This window comes from Pseudochaenichthys georgianus, chromosome 1, assembly GCF_902827115.2.
Source record: "Pseudochaenichthys georgianus chromosome 1, fPseGeo1.2, whole genome shotgun sequence".
NCBI lineage: Eukaryota > Metazoa > Chordata > Actinopteri > Perciformes > Channichthyidae > Pseudochaenichthys > Pseudochaenichthys georgianus.
This window is the reverse complement of record NC_047503.1, coordinates 318,954-343,046: the sequence shown is the minus strand read 5'-3', so window position 1 is coordinate 343,046 and position 24,093 is coordinate 318,954. Positions and strand designations below refer to the sequence as shown.

At 40.3% G+C, this 24,093-nt stretch overlaps 1 protein-coding gene across 6 annotated transcripts in view; it reads right to left on the bottom strand.

Annotated features, from left to right (window-relative positions):
* The window catches only part of LOC117455313 (glutamate receptor 2-like), a 186,024-nt gene extending 162,823 nt beyond the window's left edge, over positions 1–23,201 (bottom strand). For all 6 annotated transcript variants that reach the window (XR_004553080.2, XR_004553081.2, XM_034094784.2 and 3 more), the window contains exons 1-2: positions 22,968–23,201; positions 18,834–18,974 (exon numbers count right to left, since the gene is read on the bottom strand). Coding sequence is in view for 4 of the 6 variants with exons in the window: in XM_034094784.2 (XP_033950675.1) it covers positions 18,834–18,974; positions 22,968–23,037 (211 nt within the window). In the remaining 2 variants the exon portion in view is untranslated. The remainder of the gene's footprint in view (positions 1–18,833; positions 18,975–22,967) is intronic.
* Positions 23,202–24,093: the final 892 nt, after the last annotated feature.

The window sequence follows — 24,093 nt, the reverse complement described above, 5'->3', positions numbered from 1 at the left end:
TTTGTGTTGTACCTTGCCTCGTGCAGGTAACAATTGGAGTTGTCTTCTCTTTGTACGTTTATTCCGCGGTTGTTTTGCCATTTTGAGATTTAAATTTTCTGCAAAAAGCTAAACAAGGAAGTGTCATAGCACACCATGTGACGCATCTGAACGAATCACGTTGTCAGAAATTGACACCAGCCAATAAGATTTCGTTTTTTGGTCAGAAGACCCCTTTGTACTTTCACGATTGGTTGCTGATACAAAGGAAATTACCATATTTGGATCCGATGAGATTGTGCAGGAGAGACACAAGAGGCTTCTCAATACTCAAATTTCCCCTCCTCGACTCCCCTCCTCGACTCCCCTCCTCGAGACTTAGTCCCGCCCACAGGAGATGCGAGCGGAGGACCGAGGAGGGGAACCGAGGAGAGAGGAGGGGAAGCAGCAGACGTTTAAAGAAATGAGAACTCCTCTCCTCTGAGCGGTCATATTAAAGCGACGTCCGTTCATTATTACGTGGCAACAGCTGCATCAGCTGTCTAGTGTTTTGTCATATTTTATAATCTCTGTTAGATCAGCTGAACATTGTTCCCCCACATATTTACCTTGAATTAATTGAGAGTGCGGTATAATGAGACAATAACAGGCTACAGATGCGGACACACACACACAAATATATTTATATAAATATATGCAATTTAAAGTATGAGAGCACTCTCATAATAACGTAACACAATCAGAGACTGGATATATCCCCCCCCTCTCTCTGGTCGCTGAAATGGGGAATTGAAATTACGGGCCAAAAGTTGTATTTGCAAGTATTAAAAGTAAGCAGAGGACACCAAACCAACTAAGACCTGTCTGTCCGCCGCATCTGCGCACACACTGTACCACACACACACCTACACACTGTACAGGACACACCTACACACTGTACCACACACACACACACACACACACTGTACCACACACACCTACAGCTCCTAAAGCATAATCAGGCTACAGCCGTTGTGTATTTTATTATGTGAAGCACTAAATGGTTTTAGAAAAATATCGACTCTTTGTTTGTATATATCTACTAAACTAAAGCAAATAAAGAGAGTAGGTCTGTTATACTGAGTGATATTTATTTTACACACTGCTCTGCTTTCTGCAGGGCCTCACAGCTGTTCTCACTGTAAACATCGCGTTGCGATGAGAGCAGTTTCTAAAATAATATCCAGGGGATGCATGCAGAGCTGTCATTGGCTGAGATAAGTCCGGCCGTGCGTCACGCCTCCACCGTTCCCGGAAATGCATCCGCGGAGGAGCCGTGGAGGAACCATCAGTGTATCCTCGGTTATAGCTCCTCCAGAGAGCCTCCTCGACGCTCGATCCTCGGTCCTCGGTGTGCATTTAGAGAAATGAGACGTCCTTCAAAATGGCGCGCTGAAATTCATTTCCGGGTCACTACCGGAGGACCGAGGAGTCGAGGAGTCGAGGAGGGGAAATTTGAGTATTGAGAAGCCTCTACAGCTTTCCAACGATACCTCTGATGACATGGTGCAAATGGCGGTCGCAGTACTTTGTTACGTTAGAATGCTAACTTTTGGTGAATTTAGGAGAAATCTACTGACGCAAATAGACAAGCTATAGTAACATAAACACCTAAATGTGTGTTTAACGTTTTCCTTTCAAAAGCCTGAAAGAAAACATGTTATTGAATCAAAATAGCACAACATCTCAAAATGGACCAGTGCATGAAAAACGATGTCTGGAAGGAAACTGAACACGTGTCCTCATTACTTCTGGTTCACCTGCACAATACAGGTATTATTACTGGTACTGTGGTCCTCATATCGGGGACCCGTAACATTGGCAAAAAACTCTGTATATAGAGCAGCCCCTTTCAAAGTTGCTAAGATTCAGCCCCTCGTTCAGGTTTAAGCAATATTTATTAAATGTGGAAGGTGAAGCTGGGTTTCTCCATGAAGCATGGTTGGATGCACAAAATAGTCTCTTTGAATCTACAGAATGGTGTGTTTTTGAGGACAAGAATATCAACACGGACACGGTCATTTGCTACATTTGGAAATGCATCAATGACGTGGTAACGAAATCAAATCAAGTTTATTTATAAAGCACATTTTAAAACAACTTTCGGTCGCGCCAAAGTGCTGTACATGAACAAAAAATATACGGAACATATTGCAATTTGCAAACGAAGGTTACTGTACGAACATTCCCGAATCAAAAGCCCTGGATAAACAGCGATGTGCGTACCAAGCTGAAAGGGCGCACTATCGCACAGAGCTGGAGATTCAGATGAGTACAATAAATCTTGGTATGAACTCCGGAGAGCAGTGCAAAGAGACAATACAGAGACAAAGTGGGGTCTAACCTCAAAGGCTGTAACACCCAGAACGCCATAGCCCTCACCATCCACACTGCCCTCTCACACCTGGACCAGAGCAACACATATGTGAGAATGCTGTTCATTGATTACAATTCAGCCTTCAATACCAAGCTGGTCATCAAGCTGAGAGACCTCGGGCTCAACAGCGCCCTCTGTGACTGGATCCTGAACTTCCTGACGGGCAGACCCCAGGCAGTGCGGGTGGGAAACATCACATCCTCCACCCGATCCTCAACACCGGAGCCCCTCAAGGCTGCATGCTCAGCCCTCTCCTCTACTCCCTGTTCACTAGTGCTGGGGGGAAACGATTATTTTGAAAACGATTAATCGGGCGATTATTTTATCGATTAGTCGACTAATCTAATGATTATTTTTCTGTTGTTCGATTCATAAAAAACGTAATGTATCTCAAATAAATACCAAAAAATTCTTACGTTTTTTTTTTATTGCACAGCAAAATAAGAAATATAGAATAAAATTATACAAAACAAAAAGGCCAGCCTGTTTACTTTAAAAAATGTCTTCTGTACAAAATTACAAAAGATAAAAAATGTAGTGCAAAAACAAACACTGTGCCGTGCACAGTATAGACATTCCTGAGTGTTTAACAAAATATAACAGTCCCAACACAGAACCTGATGCACAATGAAACTGACTCTTAAAGGTGGGGTAGGTAATTTTGGAGAAACCAGCTCGAGTGCGCTAGAATTTGAAAATACACAGCGGAAAAAATCTGCCACTTCCTCACAGAGCCCCTCCTCCAACACACACGAACGCACACATGACCAATGAGGGCACGAGATAAGTTTGTGCCCAGATGGAAGGCTGACAGGCAGGTAGGCCATCCAGTTACTTTAGCCGGGCCGGCTCAGATGATTGGTCGTGCTTTTTACAGCACTACGGCTTCCACAGATGACTTTTTTAATGGATTTTTTGTCAAAGCACTTCAGATATTCATTGCTATCGGGATGTTAAGAACATTCCAAGGAATATAACTACAAGTGTATCTCGAGCCGGTTTCTCCAACTTACCTACCCCACCTTTAACTACTATTCTGTCAGCTTTTATTTGCCAGCTATGGCAAAGGCCTCATGTCTTTGACGATCACCTGTAAGATAAAACAAATGTATTATTATTAATAATAATAACACAGCACCTTTCATAGAGCCATGTTGCTTACAGTGTAAGAAGCTTAATTATTACACAATCCAAACATGGACACAAATAAAAAGGCCAAGTGAAGAAACACCTATAAACTAGCTAATAAATAAGGACACAATAAATGGGATCAGGACAGCCATTCCCTCCTAACAGATGCTCAAAGGAAGCAAATAATTACTTACTCTCAAGATTATTTTGCTGAGTTCGGCTGCCTTCGTGGAGTGGAGTGCATTGCGCCTCTTTCCCAAGATAGGACGGCAAGGTTCTTTGCTTTGTCCTAGAACACACAACAGCAATGAACAATGGAACAACAGCTATGACAGTGGGGCATATTAAATCTACTCTTAAACTCATTGCAGTGCTATGGTATAATTAGCTTACTTGAAGGCTAACGTGGTTACTTTTTAAATAATGTTAAGTCCAACAATGCATTTCATGTTTATCTAAAAGCTTGTAGAGTAGGCTACTATATCTACACAGTGAAAATGTTTGGTAGTGCTACTCATATGAGCCCTATCACACTTGGATGTGCTGGTGCTCATTTTAATGTTTTCCATGCTCATAAAAACATTAATTCATTCATGACAACAACGCACCAGCTTACGTGCAGCCCTGGCCTGGACATTGTTTGGCTCCGTTAGTTGACATACATTGATACTATAAGCTGACTAACGTTAGTCTAATGTTATGTTTGACTCGTAAACGACCACAACATGAGTTAGCTCTCTGTGCAGTTAGTTCGTTCCGGGTTAGTAGCGGCTAGATAGCGGTGTTCTGCAGACGTAAACTAGCTACTATTCCAGCCAACATGAAATGCTGACAAACGTTAACTAACACACAGCGGGCGCCGCTAGCTAGGTAGCTAACATTAACTACTAACCAACCAAGCACGAACAAACCGCACGGAGAGCTATACGATAGTTAGCACTACCGAAGTGCACAGAACTCAAGCTGCACAACACACTACACAAACGTGGAATTAATTTAGTCAAAGTTAGTACTTACTTATAATGTTTCCCTTCACGAGAGACAAGGGGGTGCCTCCGCTTTAAATGCTCCAACATCGCTGTTGTGCTAGTGTGGTATGCCAACTCCATTTGGCAAAGACTGCAAACAACAATGAAAAACCTGACATCTTGGTGCCAGGATAACAACCTCCATCTCAACGTCAGCTAAACCAAGGAGCTGATTGTGGATTACAGGAAGCAGCAGAGAGAGGGACACGCCCCCATCGCCCCCAATGGGAATACGGTGGAGAGAGTCAGCAGCTTCAGGTTCCTCTGTGTCCACATCACTGAGGACCTGACATGGACTCATCACTGAGGACCTGACATGGACTCTTCACTGAGGACCTGACATGGACTCATCACTGAGGACCTGACATGGACTCTTCACTGAGGACCTGACATGGACTCATCACTGAGGACCTGACATGGACTCTTCACTGAGGACCTGACATGGACTCTTCACTGAGGACCTGACATGGACTCATCACTGAGGACCTGACATGGACTCTTCACTGAGGACCTGACATGGACTCTTCACTGAGGACCTGACATGGACTCATCACTGAGGACCTGACAGGGACTCTTCACACCACGCACCACCATCACCTAAACAGCTCGACAGCGGCTCTTCTTCCTCCGCAGGCTGAGGAGGTTCAACATGGACTCCAAGATACTCCGTAACTTCTACAGGTGCACCATAGAGAGCATCTTGACCTTCTACAGGTCCATAGGCCATACAGGTCGTTTGGATTGACAGTTTGATCAACCAATCATATATTGATTTGTAGCCAATGGGCGTATTCTTTCAGAGTTCCCCTCGGTTCCAGGGTATTCTAGAAGGCCCGGTAGTTAACTGGCTCGAGACAGAGGATCTAGATGAATGTGACAAAGCAATTCATATGCCGTTTTATTGTTTTTAACATTGAAATGGCAAGTGCAACAGGTGAAGATGAAGTTGTTGCGTAATTGTTCCGCGGAGGAGGGTGTGTGCGTGTGTGTGTCTACGGAAGGTCCAGTTGTGATAGACACAGTTTGCTGCTGTTTAAAAGGTGTGTTATGGCAATCCTTATTTCTGGCATATTCATTAACCCTTTGGAGTCGACCGTCACGCCGGCGTGATCAGATCACATGACCTGTTCAAGCCGGTGCCGCATAAAAACAACAGTCCGGGCAACATTGCCGTGTGTTTCTGTCGAAAGTACTGGCTTGAAACTATATGCCAGTCTTTGTTTCATGCAAAAAGACCGAATAAACACGGACATACGATGATATAAAGTTAATACAAATATATTTAAAAAGTATGAATAATGGAAGCACATATTTTAATATCTTCGCCGTATTTGATCATTTTACGAAACGGAAAATACTGGAAACTGTAGATTCTGCTCAACAGGATGTATTTACCAGGGAGGGGGTGAGGTAATCAGGTAAACGGAGTGATACGAAACGAAAAGAGACGAAGAGGGAGGGCGGGAACCGAAGAGAGACGGCGGGAAATGGAGAGAGATGAAGATATACGAAGACAGGCGGCGGGAGACGAAGAGAGGCGGCGGGAGACGAAGAGAGGCGGCGGGAGACTGCGATTGAAGTAAAGTGACAGACAAACATTGAGAATTTAGATATAGTTCGATAGATTTAGAGTTTTGAAGACTCAACTATGATGAAGAGAACTCTGAACGTGAGTAAAGCTTTAAGCTTCTTTTTTGACCTGGAGGAGGAGGAATCTGTGATGTTGCCCTCTGTGTCGTAGTTGACAGAAACCGCTTTGAAGCGTGGCACAGATAAAGACAGAAAAAACAGATTTGTGTACATAATGTGTATATATATATATATATATATATATATATATATATATATTTGTATTATATTTTTAATAACACTTTTGCCATATCAGAATGAAATCACATGTACATTATTTAAGCTTTTAAATATGTTGTTGTGCCTACTGTGTCACTGTTGACAGAACTTGAGAAATGAGGGGAAAAAGCCTATGGATACAACTGTTATTTGTTCATAACATTTGTATATAGGTTCATGCTACCTAAATCAAACTTTCACGTTATCATAGTGACATCCCATGTATATATTTCCAGCTTTCAAATGGTTTCGTTGTGTATGTTTGTGTTACCTATATGAAAAATAATATCATTTTCAAAATCTGTTTTTACATGTTTTTGTAATTTTGGGTCCAAAATGTTCATATAGTATCTCAAAATGACAGAAATAACTATCAGGTTGTATAGGTGAGGTTGTCCTTAAAAAAAAGATACCAAACATTTCTTAAATGGGGTTTAGTAAGACAAATCAAAAGTATGCGAAAACGGCCAAATTAGCCCTGGACTCCAAAGGGTTAAGGTCACATGGTAAGCTATATGATGTGAGTTACGGAGTTGGGTCACACAGTTAGAGACAATGGTCGTTCTGAATTATCAATAGATGTATTAATTTTAAGTGAGCTGACACCGAGGTTAGAGGAAGTTCGGAGAAGGCCTCAGGTTATAAAAACAGTTAACCTTTGTTAGTTAACTGCTCCTAAGGATGTCATGAGATGATGACTTTTAAACATATAGTGTGGCATTCAGAGGGACAAACATGTGACGTGTTGTGTGGTAGGCTGCATGATAACATGTGTGTACGTTAACCATGGTTAGGGAAAATGTGTGTGTGTTCATTGCAGTGGCTATATATGCTGTATGATTGCTGCTACTGTTGGGGGGCATTTCCGCGATTGGCTGCTGTGGCAGCAGGTGATGTACTCCAGATTATTGTTGTGGCGCAACTGAATAATAATTAATCTCAACCAATGTTTGTGTTTTATTTATCTCTCTTGTTAACATTAAGGTTGGTGAGCCATAAATTGCACTAATAGGTGATTTAAGGAAACATCTAAAAATCGAGAAAATACCCTTAGACTCCAGAGGGTTAAACACCTGAACTTTTGAAACAACATCCATAACATTCATCTGGCTGCCTACAACTTACAAATGATGTATCTAATATATCATATTCCAATCACTTGTATATATAGTCTTATTGCACTATTTCACTATTTTTCGTTTTTGTATTTACTATTTTTTCAGTTTTTCAGTTTTATTGTGGAGCATGTGACCTAAGATATAACTCATAACTACACTGTAGCTATGTAGGTATGACTAATAAAAGCCTTGCACTTTGAACAATAGAAAGTCACACATTTCGAATTTCATGGGCAATTTGTGGCCATTATTTGACCTTTACAGTTGCTGTTTAACCTGTTAAGCCTTTTGAAAAACCAATTTTCACGAAACTGTGTCTCAGGGCTTCTTAACATTTAACAACCTATTTCATACCCACTTTGCTAAAGTGTATCCTCTTATCCCTGAGAGTAGACAGCCTATAACCTTTTCACTTCTGCAATAGATGCGGTCAGAACTGAGAGATGGCATGCTCTCACTATTCACCACTTTCATTCTTTCCACCTTAACATAGATATCAGCTTTTCTTATTTGTACTTGCATGCAAAATATTACAGTCTACGTCTGAAACATGGGAGCATGCTTGCTTCCTTAACCTGTTTAGCTCTGAGCCTGTTTTTCAGGTTTCAGGCTCGAAAATGACATGCCCAGAACATCTTCCCTTCTAAAAAGGGGTATATTAATAATATGTTTTCTCAAAGCAATGATACACCTGTGAGTAGGATGTAGAAAAGTAAGAATCAATATAGATGTTTTTATTTTAAAGTAAATTCAGATTGAACATAAACATTTTTTAATTATAGTTTCCGACCAAAAGAAACCCATTACTTATTTCATTTCATTTCAAACCTTTATTTATCCAGATTGGTCCCATTGAGATCATAGATCTCTTTTTCAAGGGAGACCTGCAGAACTTATAATGAAAACCACCCTTGAATGATGGGATAGTAGACTAAAAGCATTAGGAATACAAACTATAACATATAGACCTGCAGAACTTATAATGAAAACCACCCTTGAATGATGGGATAGTAGACTAAAAGCATTAGGAATACAAACTATAACATATACCCTGTATCGAGATTGATGCAAAACAAGAGAGGTTTAGAAGAAAAAACAACACCTCTACGGAGTTCTGAGAAAAAAGTCAGAATTTCTCAGAACAAAAAAAACCCTTTTTTTTTCATGTGGCACTAATCCTCTTCCGTACTCGTCTGATTACATTCTCAAGAGTATCATTATTATTATTTATTTTTTAGAATAAGGTCTTCCTATAAAGCCTTGGGGGTCAGATTTGAAAGACTATCCTATTCTGAGTTTGGTCCCAAGTGCTCCCAAACAAATAGTGTAATTTATTCATAACAATCTTAACTCAATATATGCCTACATCAGGTATGAAAGCATGGGATAGAGAAATATCCAAATAGTGGACAAGAATGGTTAAAAAACATTCAAACCATCAGTTTATACATCTGGATGGAGTGGGGTGTAGGGGTAGAGGGATAGGATACATCCAAAATGTGTTGTGTAACCTGGACTGTATTGTGTTGTGATGTGTAAATTGATGGTGTTGCAATAAAAAATGAATGATACAAAATATATATATTAGGGCTGTCAAACGATTAAAAATTTTAATCAGATTAATCACAGCTTAAAAATTAATTAATCATGATTAATCACCATTCGAACTATGTCCAAAATATGTCATTTATTTATGTATATTGTTGTGGGAATGGAAAGATAAATGAAAGCAGGCGGATATATCCATTTAACATACAGTATATATGTTTATTATAACATTTTTCTGCGTGTCAAAATGAAAGACAACCCACACACCTATCAATCATCAAACCGTGGGGTCTTAACCTGTTAAGGCCGACGGGGACCCTGTTTTTTTTTTTCACAACACTGTGCCACAGGGCATCTTAATATTTAAAAACCTATTAATGTCTTATACCAGATTAACGAGAAGAATCTCAGCTAACTGACTATATGAACCGTTTTTACAGAAACAAAACACAAGTCTCACAAGAAGCGTTAGCATTAGCCCTTAGCTAAAACGGGCAGATGCTACTTCCGGTGCTAACTAGCAAAAACGATCTTTACAACTTAATATTTTCTGCACAAACTACATATCATCTGAAAGCTGATACTCCACAGATTATTTGGTTATAAGTATCATCACTGTAGGACACAAACTTACTGAGCTAGCAGCCAGAACAGAGAAGAGAAAAAACAGCAATTTTCAAAACCATAACAATGAATATGTCTTACCGTTGCTGTTTTGTGATCAAAGCTCTTGTTCAAGGGAATAAAAACGTTGTTTAAGGTTAATCCAATGTCTCTTAGTCACTTTAGAATTGTTCCTGATAATCTATCATTACATTCATGGCAGCAGAGTAGTTATAAAGTTTCGCAGTCCGGAGGTAATGCTGTCTCACATGCTGTTTACGCAAACCTCTCTTTACTTGACGTAAGTGTTTAGCGGGACTTACTAACTGCCACTCGATTCTATTGGCTCTAACGGTTCAGAAAAGGTGTCAATCACCCAAATCGACCAATGGGTTCCAAAGATATGATCCTGCCTAGTATAAACTACGCCTGCTCCGGCTCCATTACGCATTACGCAGCCAGAAGGGAGAGCTTCACCACAGAGCAGCTGCAAGAGATGCTAGCTGACGATAGCTATGATCATACCAGATGACTCTTCGTCAGATGATGAAGATCTCCTCCAGCCAGACCTGGATCCGGACAGTAGTGACTCGGATGTTGAACTTCCACCACGGGAAAGGTATGTAATCTCTCTGTTTTTATATATTATGTGGTTGGTGAGACTGCGTCACAGTGATAGCTTAGCCAAGAAGCTACAGGAATGATTAGGCAAAATGCTAAATAGTGTTACTTGCCTTTTTGGAGTTACATTTTCTAAATGAATGGCCAGTGAATGAATATATATATATATATATGTTTACTTATTTATTTGTTGTAGTATTATTCATTTATTGTCCAATATTATCCTTTTTTATGTATTGCTTTTGTGTTTGGTGGACCTGCATCACAGTGTTAGCTTAGCCAACAGGAATGATTAGCCAAAATGCTAAATAGTGTTACTTTCCTTTTTTGGAGTTACATTTTCTAAATGAATGGCCAGTGAATGAATATATACATATATATATATATATATATATATGTTTACTTATTTATTTGTTGTAGTATTATTTATTTATTGTCCAATATTATACTTTGTATGTATTGCTTTTGTGTTTGGTGGACCTGCATCACAGTGTTAGCTTAGCCAACAGGAATGATTAGCCAAAATGCTAAATAGTGTTACTTGCCTTTTGGGAGTTACATTTTCTAAATGAATGGCCAGTGAATACATGTATACATGTATAAAATTATTCATTTATAGTCCAATATTATCCTATAAGTATAAGCCGGTGAATTAATCGAATCTCTTTGTTTTTCCACATTTGTTAGATGGGGTGTGACCCCAGCAGGACAACGCCACACACCCAGAAGACTTTCAGGGAGCAGCTTGCTGCAGAATTGTTGGAGTTTGCTGAAGGCCCTGCACCTCCACCACCCCCTCATCCTCCACCACCACCACCCCCTCCTCCACCACTCACATGCATGCCCGAGTATTATGGGGAAGATGCCACCAAGGTCAGGAAGAACTGCAGGAGGTGCCTAGATGCTGGACTCAAAAGGGTGAAGACACCTGTGTACTGCAGGAAGTGCCAGGTCCCTCTGTGCTTCACTGTCAAAAGGAACTGTTTCAGGGAGTGGCACGACCTAAATACTGGAACATTCAGGTAGGTATAAAGTTCAGGTAGGTATAACATTTTGCGAGTGTTTATTTAAAAAAAAAACTTGTTGTTTTTATATACCTAGTGTGATTTTATTGTATAGTACGTTGGTAAAATGTTTGTTTTTACATGCCTATAGTGTGTTGGTAAAATGTTTGAAATAAATCTGCCCCAGTTGGAGTCAAATGTTACATGTTTCCGTTTTTTTTTATTGTGCAAGTACACCTACACACAATGTAGAGTCCGTTGGTACAGTTACATACACACACAGCTACACTTACACATACACACCTACACGTACCCACACAGCTACACTTACACATACAGCTACACTTGCATACCCACACAGCTACACTTACCCACACAGCTACACTTACATACCCACACAGCTACACTTACCCACACAGCTACACTTGCATACACACACAGCTACACTTACACATACAGCTACACTTACACATACCCACACAGCTACACTTACACATACACACCTACACACACACCTACACTTACTTTTAAGAATTTTTTTTTTTTAAATATTTTTAAGAATTTTTTTTTGAGTGGAATGAATACCTATAGTGATTCAATGTAATACAATTATTTTTATAGTCTGGTACCTGAAAAAGGTCAAATGGCACTGATGGAATCAAATGTGCCCAAAGCTTATTCCGCCTGGACTTTATTTTCATAAACCTCTCTAAAAAGGTCAAATGTCACTTGTTTTGCCTCAATCCTGATACAGGGTACTTATTATATGTTATACTTTGGATTCCTAAAGCTTTTAGGCTAGTAACCCATCATTCAAGGTTGGTCTTCACTATAAGTAATGGGTTTTCTTTCGGCGGAGACAGGAATTTACATTTTTTTGCCATGTTCCATCTGAATTTACTCTGACACAGAAACATCTATATTGATTCTGACACTTCTACATCCAACTCACAGATATAACCTTGCTTTGATAACAGGTTAATTCATTACGTGTTGATTTCTATCAACGGGGGAGCACTTCAGGAAAGTCGACAGGGGGGGGGGGGGGGCTAGTGGAGTACTTCGTGACCACAGAGTGTGAACGTTGTGATCAGCTGTTTTAGCGCAGTTCTCCAGTGAAGGGGGGGGGAGTCTCCCTCCGCAGCCGGTCGGCGTAGTTTTGGCACAGTTCCGTTGTACAGACCGACGTTAACAGCAGCCCTGTCTGTGCACACGGAGACCGACTCTGTCGTCCGGTGATCTAACCGCCTTCTGGAAAAGCTTCACAAGTACGTCGGTACGCAAATGCGCTTTGTGACACAAGTGACGGTACGCATTTCAGATTACGCCATAACCTGCGTACCAGTTATGTGCACCCCTGTACCAGAGCCATATTATTACTATTATATGGCTCTGCCCTGTACTACAGCAAGAGTATTCTGCGTCGGGACTTCCTGCAACAACACCACGCCGTTATCAAAGATGTTCTATTGAGAAGACGATCACTACGTGACAAAAGTTTTCAAAACCGTGGCTACTGAAATCAGTCTTAACTGCTGTCTGTGCAATTTACTCCGCGAGTTGGCAGACTTTATTTTGCTTACTTTAACATCATTTTTCATGGTGGGGCTAAGCCATTTCTTGGTATGGGTGTAGCCTACCCCAGCCATACCCTGGCGCTGCCACTGGTGGCACGTATGGGGCGGGCCATTCTGCAAATGCGTTAAATGCGTTAAATATTTTAACGCAATTAATTCAAAAACTTAATTACCGCCGTTAACGCGATAATTTTGACAGCACTAATATATATATAAGCGTTTTTATTTATTGAATAAAAGTTGACTACTTTAAGAAAATGTATATTAAAGAGTGGATCCGTTACAATCAGGGATTGCAGGCGATGAGCCACATAACATGTTCCCTATTAACTGAGGTAGGCATTTTTGACTTTCTTCAGCAAATTAGGCTTTGAATATCAGTACATTATGTCTTTGTAGCAGGTGCAAAACAAGAGTATACACAGCAGAGAAAGAGGACTGCATGCATTCACTGCCATCACAATACTGTGTAGTCATATAGCAGAGCTCTGAGCCTCAGGCCATCATTACATCAGGCTCTCATGGAGGCATCCTGATTTCCATTGCTTTTTGTCTTTGCTCCACAGCTTTACTGCGTTGCACAAACGTAACATGACTCTTCACTGCCCCAGTTAAAAAAGGAACGAAAGAAGACATACATAATTTAAAGAAAAAACATTAGGCTGAGCCATCAACACATACACACTGCCGGTCATCAGAGAACCCGCTGGTATAATAACCTGGCCAAAGGAAGAGATAGAATCTGCTGATATCAGGACGAGGAAGGTCCTAACAAAGCATAGAGGGCTTCACCACAAGTCCAGCCCCCTGAGACCTTGGACTCATGAGCGTCAGAGCCACTATCCAGGATGAAACAACAAAGATCCAGGAGTACATCAGGAAGAGGACCACAACTGACGACATGCTTAGTGAACGGCTCCAGCAGCAGAATACTAATAAGGAGGCAGGAGGGGAGGAGGATCTGTCATGGAAGGAAAATCCCCCGCATGGCATGTACCATTGACAGATAGAGGAAGTGGTTCATATCCACAAATCATACCAATGGATGGAAAAGAGCTGACCAGATCCATAGAGGCCCTTGTGACAGTCCAGCATATAACAGCAGGGTAAGATGCAGGCAGTTATGGCATACATGGAGCGCTATTAACCAAGTGTCTAGAATAGTGTATGTAAACATATGTGCAGAATACGGGCTGGATGTCCCATGGTCAAAATGGGCAGCACCTCCAGAGGGGTTGAGAACGACAAAGCTAAGATCCTGTGGGGCTTCCAGATCCAGACTGATGAAATGGTAATGGTAAACCATTATCAGGAAGAAGTAACATGAAAAGCTTGGGAAATACCGAGAGCAACCTAAAGAAGATGTGCTAAGTGAAGGCAACAGTGGATCAAGTGATGATCGGAGCGGCGACAGCAACCCCCAAACTGGGCCTTGGCTCCAGGAAATCCCAGGAACAACATCCGATATCTCTGTCCAGAAGAGCGCAATCCTAGGAACAGCTGAGATATTTTATTTATATATAATAGGGAGACCTGTGGCTTAAGATAAGCCCCTATATTTGCTGTCTCTCTTTTGGATGCTTCTTCTAAATCACTTCTTCTTTTTTTTTACCAAATAATTGTTTATTAATATATTATTCAAAGAGGGTGTTTACAATAGTAAAGTTACTACATAAACACTCACTGCCTAATATGTCACTGGAAACAAATCTAGAATGTCAATTAATTATTAATATTCCAGTGGGATATTTTTTATTTTAATTGTTTATTTGGCAGGGACAATGCACAATAATGAACACTTAAAACATTAAAATGTGTCAAGTGTAACAGTGCCAGATTTGGCTTTGAGCTAATTTCCAGGAAACAGTGTCTGGGGGCATCTTAATATTTAATAAACTATGAATGTTTTATGTCCATGTAACGGGAAGAAACTCATCTAACTGATCTTTTTTTTTAAACCCACAATGCTAACGCTGAGCCTCTGAATTAGCAACGAGCGAAAAATGCTAACAGATTACTGCACAGAAACTCACTCATAAAACCCTTATAATTTATCTTTTCTGCACATCCAACCCATCGATGTGCATCGTGAGAAGACACAGAATCGATGGGTGCAGACATTATCACTATATGATAAGAACTCGCGGAGATAATAACAAGAACAGACATCAAAACATGTGGCGCTAGGTAGCTAAAACCGGTAACATGGCCTACCTTGGTCGTTGTCTGGTCAAAAGTGGTCTTCAATGGCATTAAAACGATAAAAACGCTGCTGAAGTTAATCCATAGGTTAATCCAATGTGTCTGTGTCCCTTTGAAATGATTTCTGATAATCCATAAGCAATAAACCCTGCTTTTCCGTTTCCAGATGTCAGAGCGAGAGATAGCTTCACTCTCATGCAAAACTACATACGCGAAGCCCCCACCTTTTTGTGTTAAAGTTGGTGTCTATGTGAAAACTCCCCTTCGATTCTACTGGCTATAACAGTTAAAAAGAGATGTCACTCACCAAAATCGACCAATGGGTTCCAGAGAAACGGTAAAAATGCTCATTTCCACCCAAATCACCTCAGAGCTGGAGTTTTTTTTGCTAAACCTCTCTAAAAGAGCCACATGTCACTTGCTTTGCATCAATCTCGATACAGGGTACTTATTATATGTTGTACTTTGGATTCCTAAAGCTTTTAGTCGACCTTACAAGGGTAGTTTTCATTTTGGGACGGACACTATAATTTACAGTTTTTTACTATGTTCAATCTGAATTTTCTTTAAAATAAAAAACATCTATATTGATTCTGACTTTTCTACATCCAACTCACAGGTTTATCATTACTTGGTATGGTCATTTGTTCTGGGAATGTCATTTTCGAACCTGAGACCTGAAAAACAGGCTCAGGGCTTAACAGGTTAACCTTTTCCACAAAGACACAGTTAGCTGTCTCAGTGGAGTGGTGAGCACGAAAACCAAACTGCATTGGGTGGAGTGGAGCGAAACCTTTGTCTAAATGTTTGGTGATTAGTTTTGACACCCATTTCTCAGCTACCTTAGAGACACAGGGGAGGATGCTGATAGGTCTATAATTGGACATCATTGCCTTATCCCCAGATTTAAAGATTGGTGTCACCGTGGCCACCTTCCAGGATGATGGAACTTCTCTCGTGCTAATAGATTGATTCACTAGCATTGGTTTTATTAGACCGTCGATATTTGTCTTTAGAAAGTTGGTGTCGAAATCATCTGCATCCCTAGCCTTAGAACCTCTTAACCCTGAGATTTTTTACCTCAACCTCTATGATTTCCTCCAGGTCAAAAATGGGATGTGTATCCACAGTCCGGCTAGGTGAGACCTCAGATGGCGGGAAGAGCTTTGTAAAGTCCAATGCACTATTTATGAAATACTCATTGAGAGAGCTGGCCAACACTGCATGGTCTCTTATCAGAGCATCATTGATTTTTTATTCTAGAACATTATTTTCCTGTTTGGTATGTTTACCTAATAGTTTATTTAAAATTTGCCAAACGTTTTTACCGTTACCTTTCGCACCTTCAATTATATTGATGAAAAAGTTTAGCTTTGGCCTGTCTTATTGTTTGTGTTACCTTGTTACAAGCATGAGTGAATTTCTGTCTGTCAGTGGATATTCCGGATGTCAAGCTCTGCTTTAATAGTTGGTCTCTAGATTTCATGAGATTCCTGCATTGTAGATTCAGCCAGGGAAGATGATGTTCCTTCCTGTCCCTAAGGCACCCTTCTCCTTGAGAAGGAAGACATTGTATTATTAATTTGAGATATAAACAGATTACTGTTTTCACCAATATTTTCAGAGGAGAGAGTGTGTCCCCAATCAATCATTTTCACTGCATCCATAAAACGTTGTTGCAGATTTGTGGGGATGAAGCGAGAACCAAAGGCTGGGGTTTTAGCTGTGGCCATGAACCTTTTTTGTGTGAGTTTCCTGGTAAAAAGAACAAGATTATGGTCAGAAAGACCAGTCAGTAAGTTGTAGGTTTTAACTATTCTGTCAGCTTTGTTAGTAAATAAGAAATATATCATGGTCTTGGAGATGTTGATTATTCTAGTCGGTTGATCCATTAGTTGTATTAAGTTGTGTTTATTCATGATCCGTTTTAAGTTCTTTCTATTTTGTTTATCATTCCAGCTTATGTTAAAGTCTCCTACCATAATTAGCTTTTTGTTGGAGTCACAGGAATTCAGCATGAGTTTTACCTGATCATAGAAATCCACCTTAGCGGTGGGTTGTCGATACAGGCAAATCATGGTGAGGGACATTTCCTCAGAAAGTGTGATTTCCACACCAACACAATCAAACTCAATATTAGCTGGGAGAGCAATCTCCCTACAGGTAATGGTATTCTTCACATAAAGCAACAAACCCCCTACTTTTCCCTTCAGTCTGTCCTTCCTAAACACATTATATCCTGCAGGGCTCAACACTAACTTTTACAAGTGGTTGTCAGGCTGGCAACCAGGCATCAGCTTTTGGTTGCCGAAACTGAAAATACGGTTGCCATTTTTAGTCACCTTATATTTTAAATAATTAAGATACTATACTGTTATACATCAACTTAATAATGAACATGTGACACAAAAGAATGTTCAAATGCTTTACAATAAGTAATTAACACAATTATTTTAAACTTAAGTGGTAGTAAACTTGTCCACCCTCAATTGCTGGTATACAAAATACCAGTAGTGCAGCTGTTGTCCTGTTCTTCACAGATCCCTCACAAATGAATTGAGCAAGTCACTAGTTTCTTGGTCATGCGTTGTCTCCCTTTCAAATTTGGGTTTTCTTGACCTTTGTGCTGACCCCCACCATAGATCCACTGGCCCTTCAGCATTGAAGTCTTGGATTGGCCAGACTAATACATTTCTAATGTTAAATAAATGAAAACCATTCACAGTTAAGAATTAGATATGAATTATGAATGCTGTAAATTACCTTTAATATGTCTAACTATATTTAAAATGTGTTACCTTTTTATAGAAGTGATTATATTTGTATGCCAATATTTTTCCTATGGTAAAGTTTCGTTTACCACTTTTATTTTGGTAGTAACAAGATCGGGACTCTTATTTTGAAGGAACTTTTACCGGAAGTGAATGGACGGAGCAGAATGTACATATATATTTCGCCTCCCAAGACTTTACACATTTCCTCTTTGCTTTCGTTCGGGTTCATCTTGCGCTTTATCAGTTGAATCACTTTGAACATTCGTTTGAGATGTTTACGGGTTGGCCAAACTTTTTACCCCACACAGACAAAAAACTTAATTTGCTTCGCCATTTTTTGTAAAACAAACACACGGCGCACGCGAGTACACGTGCATCGCTTTCTGGCTCCGTAATCACACCAATGCAAGTGCAACTTAAGTATCAGGTTCCGACTGGTCACAACAATAATTAAATATCACTCTTAATACAACAAATAATTAACATTTATCTATTTTGGGGTGCACATGTAGCTGTTTGCTGTCCTTATTTCTTCATGTTAAAAAGTGGTTGCCACTGATGGCAACCAAAGGCCAAGAAGTGGTTGACATTTTTTCTGAATGGTTGCCAATGGCAACCGTTACTGTCGAGCCCTGGGTCCTGATATAGATATAAGAGTGGATGGTGACGATATTCCCAAACAGTCAATATTGGATTAATATCATCTTTTTTTCTTTTGATTTTGTTCAGATGATGGGTTTCTACAGTACAACAGTGAGGGGTTTGGTGCCTTGCTCAAAAGTAGCTTGGCATGAGATGAACTGGCACCTCTCCAGCTACCATTTCACACACATTCAATAAGAAAGACATAGAAAAAACAGATCAGATATTGACATTGAAAGCAGCCTTAAAATTATAGTACACTGGCCACTTATGCACTTCTAATACACATTTTCCTCTGTAGTTTACCAAACCATGTTTGGTAAAAAGAAATGTGATACTTACAGCAGTTAGTGACAGCAAAGCTGTTTGCCACCTCCAGGTTATCGATGTGTGGAGTCAGTCTGAAATCTGCCATTCCAAACTGAACCATGCCAACCCTGAACGCACTGTACTCCTGATCTGCACCCCGTGGAAACAGACCACCTGGAAACACAGACACAGACCATCAGAAAGAAAATGATAAATATTACAGTGTTTTACTTTTAATAATAATAATTCATTTAATACATGTTTTTAAAATACATTTTACAACAAAAATGTTTTTAGGGATTTATTTCAATGTATCATGAACCATATGCCCTTATAATATGTGTTTCATTTAAGTCACCAGTTATATAGTCCCAATCACTCTCGAGTCACCACTTTGCGAATCCGAGTTCAAGTCGAAGTCACCCAGTCTGGGACGAGTCCGAGTCATCATTACCTGTGTTCGAGTCTGAGTCACAAGTCTGAGACGTCATTTATTAATCGTGTGAATATATTTGTTTAGATTTAGCTGTTGGATAGCTTTATATCAATCAATGTGTTATTGTCTACATTGCTTTTATAATTATATTTTCTGCATTGCTTTTATTTTGTCTATTTTACTCTCATTTGTCTATTTAAGTTCTGTGAAGCACTTTATGCTACAATTCTTGTATGAAATGTGCTATACAAATATAAAGCTTAATATTATTATTATCAGGGTTGAGTCGAGTTCTAAAATTGCCTCTAGCGCTCCATTCTGGCACCTTTAATGAGCTGCTTTACAAAATTAAACAAAATGACACATGATCACATTTCAGGGTTATTTTAGTTTATTTAGCGGTTTCCCACACCACTCCGCTCCTCCGCTCCCTCCACTGGCTTCCGGTAACTGCTAGAATTCACTTCAAGACACTGGTACTTGCGTACCATGCTGCGAATGGATCTGGCCCTTCCTACATCCAGGACATGGTTAAACCGTACACCCCAGCGCGTGCACTCCGCTCTGCATCAACCAAACGACTCGCTGCACCCTCGCTGCGAGGGGGGCCCAAGTTCCCATCAGCAGAAACACGTGGGTTTGCTATCCTGGCTCCAAAATGGTGGAATGAGCTCCCCATTGACATCAGGACAGCAGAAAGCTTACACACCTTCCGGCGCAGACTGAAAACTCATCTCTTTCGACTCCACTTCGAGCGATAGAACTGCTAACAAAGCACTTATATACTAATAAAGGACTGGCTTATAGCCAGTTGAGTAGCACTTGAAATACTTGGCTCTATGAAACCTGATGTACTTTATGATTCTGTTTTCCTCAAGGTTGTGTCTTCCTGGTCGAATGTACTTATTGTAAGTCGCTTTGGATAAAAGCGTCAGCTAAATGCAATGTAATGTAATGTAATGTAAAACACACAGAATCTGAAAAGATATTGACAGTAACATTCCACTCACCTAATTAAACCATCACTGTACTGAATTACTTTTATTTCAATAAATAAATAATATAAATTTTGGGGATAAAAGTCAACTTTTATAATGTGGTTGTTTAATTTATTTCATGTTTACAATAGATTATACTTCTGATCAGAAAAAAATGAATTAAAGTTTTCATTCCATGGTGAGGGCAGGGGCGCCGTAAGGGGGTGAAAAGTTAGGACGATTCTAAGGGCCCATGACTGACAGGGGCCCCAAAATGTAAACCTTTCATCAATCATCAATAATTAACATTAATATAACGTCATATTGATGATGTACTCACTAAACCTACGATTCATTTAACTTATTTTCTTCCAAAAGTGAATTATCCAAAGCATCGAACACCCCCCTCTATTTACATGTAATGGTTTGGTCCTGCCTCCAAACACTGTGGGACACTGCACTTTCTAGCAGCAGAGAGTGAGAGCATGTGAGCAGGGATGCTTGTACTTACGTGTTTACGATGTCTCAACGACTCACAAAGTCAGGCTTTCAAGAAAGAAAAGAAAGGAGAGAAAGAAAAGAGAGAGGGACTAAAGGGCGACAGTATGTCACCCAGTTTTTCAAGAGAAAAGGTGGGTGTGGTCCATGAGTGGTGGACATTAGTCTGTTAGCTAAGCCCATAGTCCATTGTAAATAATAATTGTAATGTTTTGCTGACATTAAGTACTGTTAATATCTTCACAGAAAATTCAGAGGTTTTTAATTTCACTCCTCTTTTAGCTGACTTTTAATAAATGGCGGTACATTTTTAGCAGCTATTCATACTAAGGCTTTGCAGTCTTGCCATGCTGTCCATTGAAAGCCAGTTGGCTAGAAAGCTGGACTTCAAGGACTTGATCAGTGACTTTACCTGTAAGAAGGCTAGGCGCTGGGCTCTTGGTGAGTAAGGCTGAGCCAGGGCTCGTGATACCTGGCTATGGTAATGATATTGGATCACACAGAAGATGCATGATGAGAAACAGACTGAGAACAGGTAATAGGCTCTGATTTAGCACCACCATCAGGCCTTTTCACTTCCATTTCCGTTTTGTTGTCCATTTACACTTTAATAACCGCTTATTTTGTAGTTGGTATGTATATGTAATTAAAAAATCTGCTGCTTCTGTTATTTTTTTTGTTATAGCATTTTATAAATGATGATATTGGTGTTAATGTTCACTTTATTTTAATTTAAGAGGTCATGTATATTTAAGTTATATTTAAATATAATGTTCCATTCAAAAATGTTATTAAAAAGGCATGTACACCATAAAAGATTACTATTGAGATCTATTGTCAGGAATGTTAGTGTTATATCAAATAGTGAATTATACTGCAGCAGAATGTGGCACGTCTGCACAGTGTTATGTGTTCACTGCTCAGTGTCAGTAAATATTGTGCGGTTAGTATTGGACTACAAGATAGATGGAAGCCTGTACAGGTAGAGTTATTTAAAGCATAAATGAGTGGGTTGCGTTCTGGAGGTGTGGTTACAGCAATTGTGCTTGGTTGGCGTGGCCTGGGCCTGGTGGTGGGGCCCAATGTGATATATTTTCATGGGGCCCAAAATCCCTGGCGGCGCCCCTGGGTGAGGGCGTAATGCTGGAGGTATTGTTGCCAACACGCATCTGCAAGTGTTTCCCGTTTGCATTTTAAATATAAACTGTAAACGTTTTTTTCTACGGTGCACAGTTCACATTTTTATGTTCCTGTTAGGGAAACTGTGGACTCAATGTCCTGACAGGCTGGAATGTGTGCAACCTGCACAAACACAATACTTCCCAATGATTACAAATGGTGAAATACAAGGTAAAACTCCCGAAAAATACCATCTCAATAAAACACAACCGCTCAAACCAACTACTACCGCGAATTGGTCAGAGAAGGAGTACGAGAAAGTTGCTCCCCCAGGTGACGTAATATGAAGCGTTTGACGTTTAAAAAAAAAGCAGTTTTTAGTAGTAGAGCTCAAAACGGTTCCTTCCCCCTCTGAATTCCTGCCCTGATGTCTCGTAAAACATATAACATCCTGCATTAACTTTTTTAATTGTAATTTTCAGGCAAGGTTAAGCTTAAATGTAGAAAAAAAAAAACCTGCAAGTTGCTCTTTAAATTCATCTTTGGGTTGAGTAATTTATTGAGAATTTGTTGGCAGTCAAATTAATGACATGACAATTAAATGTATCAACCCCTTTCCTTTGATTTCTTTAAGGCAACACTTGTAGCATGATAACATTGACATGGCTAACAAATAGTACTATTTGAATGCAATGCAAAAGCATGTTGTTAACACTGAAGACAGTGGCTCGGGGATTGCTGTGTATATCTGCAGTTGTGGTCCAATAAGGAATTCTTCTCAGGAAACACGTCTGAAGAGCTGAATTTTAATAATTTGGATTGAACTACCGAGAAACAAACGTGCATATGCGTGCGTGCGCACACGTCTCAATGTTAATGAGATGCACGCGCATATAAGCACATAACACACATAGACAAAATATGTTGACATAAATAGGAGCACTGCAGCAGCCGCTGTACAGTCAGAAGGCCTCTCTAATGAGCGGCACGGGGGACATGACAGAGGCCCTTCCGCTGGAGACAGAGAAAGAGCGGGGGGTGCGCGAAGGAGGAGAGCAAGGGAGTCATTTACACGTACGGATGAACAGAGAGGCAAAGACAAGGAAGGAAGGGGGGTGACAGAAAATAAGAGCCTACCGATTTGGACACTCGGAGATCCGGACGACGCATCGCGCCATACGAGCGTGAGTATCAACAGCAGTTTCATGGTGTTCAGATCCTCACGCGACGCCACAGTAGCTTCTTGTCGGTTCCTAGCAGAACATCAGCTCCATCACGCGCTGCGTGCTCATGGCGGCAGTCCAGTCCGTCAGAAGCGTCTCGAGCTCTGCAGATGCCCTCTCCTTCTCCTGATATGCGCGTGCCGCTGCTGCTGCTGCTGGAGAGGGGTGCGCGCGGCGCGAGGTTTGCCTAAGAATACCGATGAGGCACGAGCAGGAACCGAGAGCAGCGGGAACGGCCGAGACCAAACACGCGAGCGTTAATGAGATCAACATCAGGCTAGAAGACGAAAGCTCTGCAGCAGCTACTCTAACATTATTCTGACAATGAAAAATGCATGATGGAGGACATGCATATAGCATTGTATATTTATTTTTTAAATAAGATTATTGATTTCCCCTGATGCACCATGACAGGCCTATCTGAGTAGGATGTGAGCTAGGTCTCTGTTTATTCTCAAAGGAGGCACAGTGAAATCCATGAAAAAGAGAAGAATGATATAAATTGGGCCGGACCAACGCTCCTCCCTCATCAGCATCTTACCTCTTTAACAATGCATGTGTTTACAAAAAATGCTTTTAATATAAAATGTAAGTCAAAATGCGTGCTCAGCTCTTAAAAGACCTGCTGCATGACCCTTCACTAACAGACAGGCAGCAGCAGTGTTACAGATGTGTCACTGGGGGAGGGGGTCTGCAGTATCCAGACCACCCGACTCTTCTGAAACACAGAGCCCGTCTCATATGCTTTATGGGTTATGATATTTCATATACTGTACACTACGCATTTCTCTTTTAAATTGAACATTTGGTTAGATTCTTTATGCAATTATTCCTGCGGTAAAAAGTAGTTTTGTGCAGCCTGAATTTGCACATTAGCATGATTAAAGCATAACATCTAAATGTGAAATTATAGATGGAAATGTGTGTGTGCAATGATAATACTTTGTCATTTGTGATCTCCATATTGATCACAAATAAATATACCATACTTTTGGCCACCATTGTGCAGGAGAATGTGTACTTGTTGAGTACATCTTTCT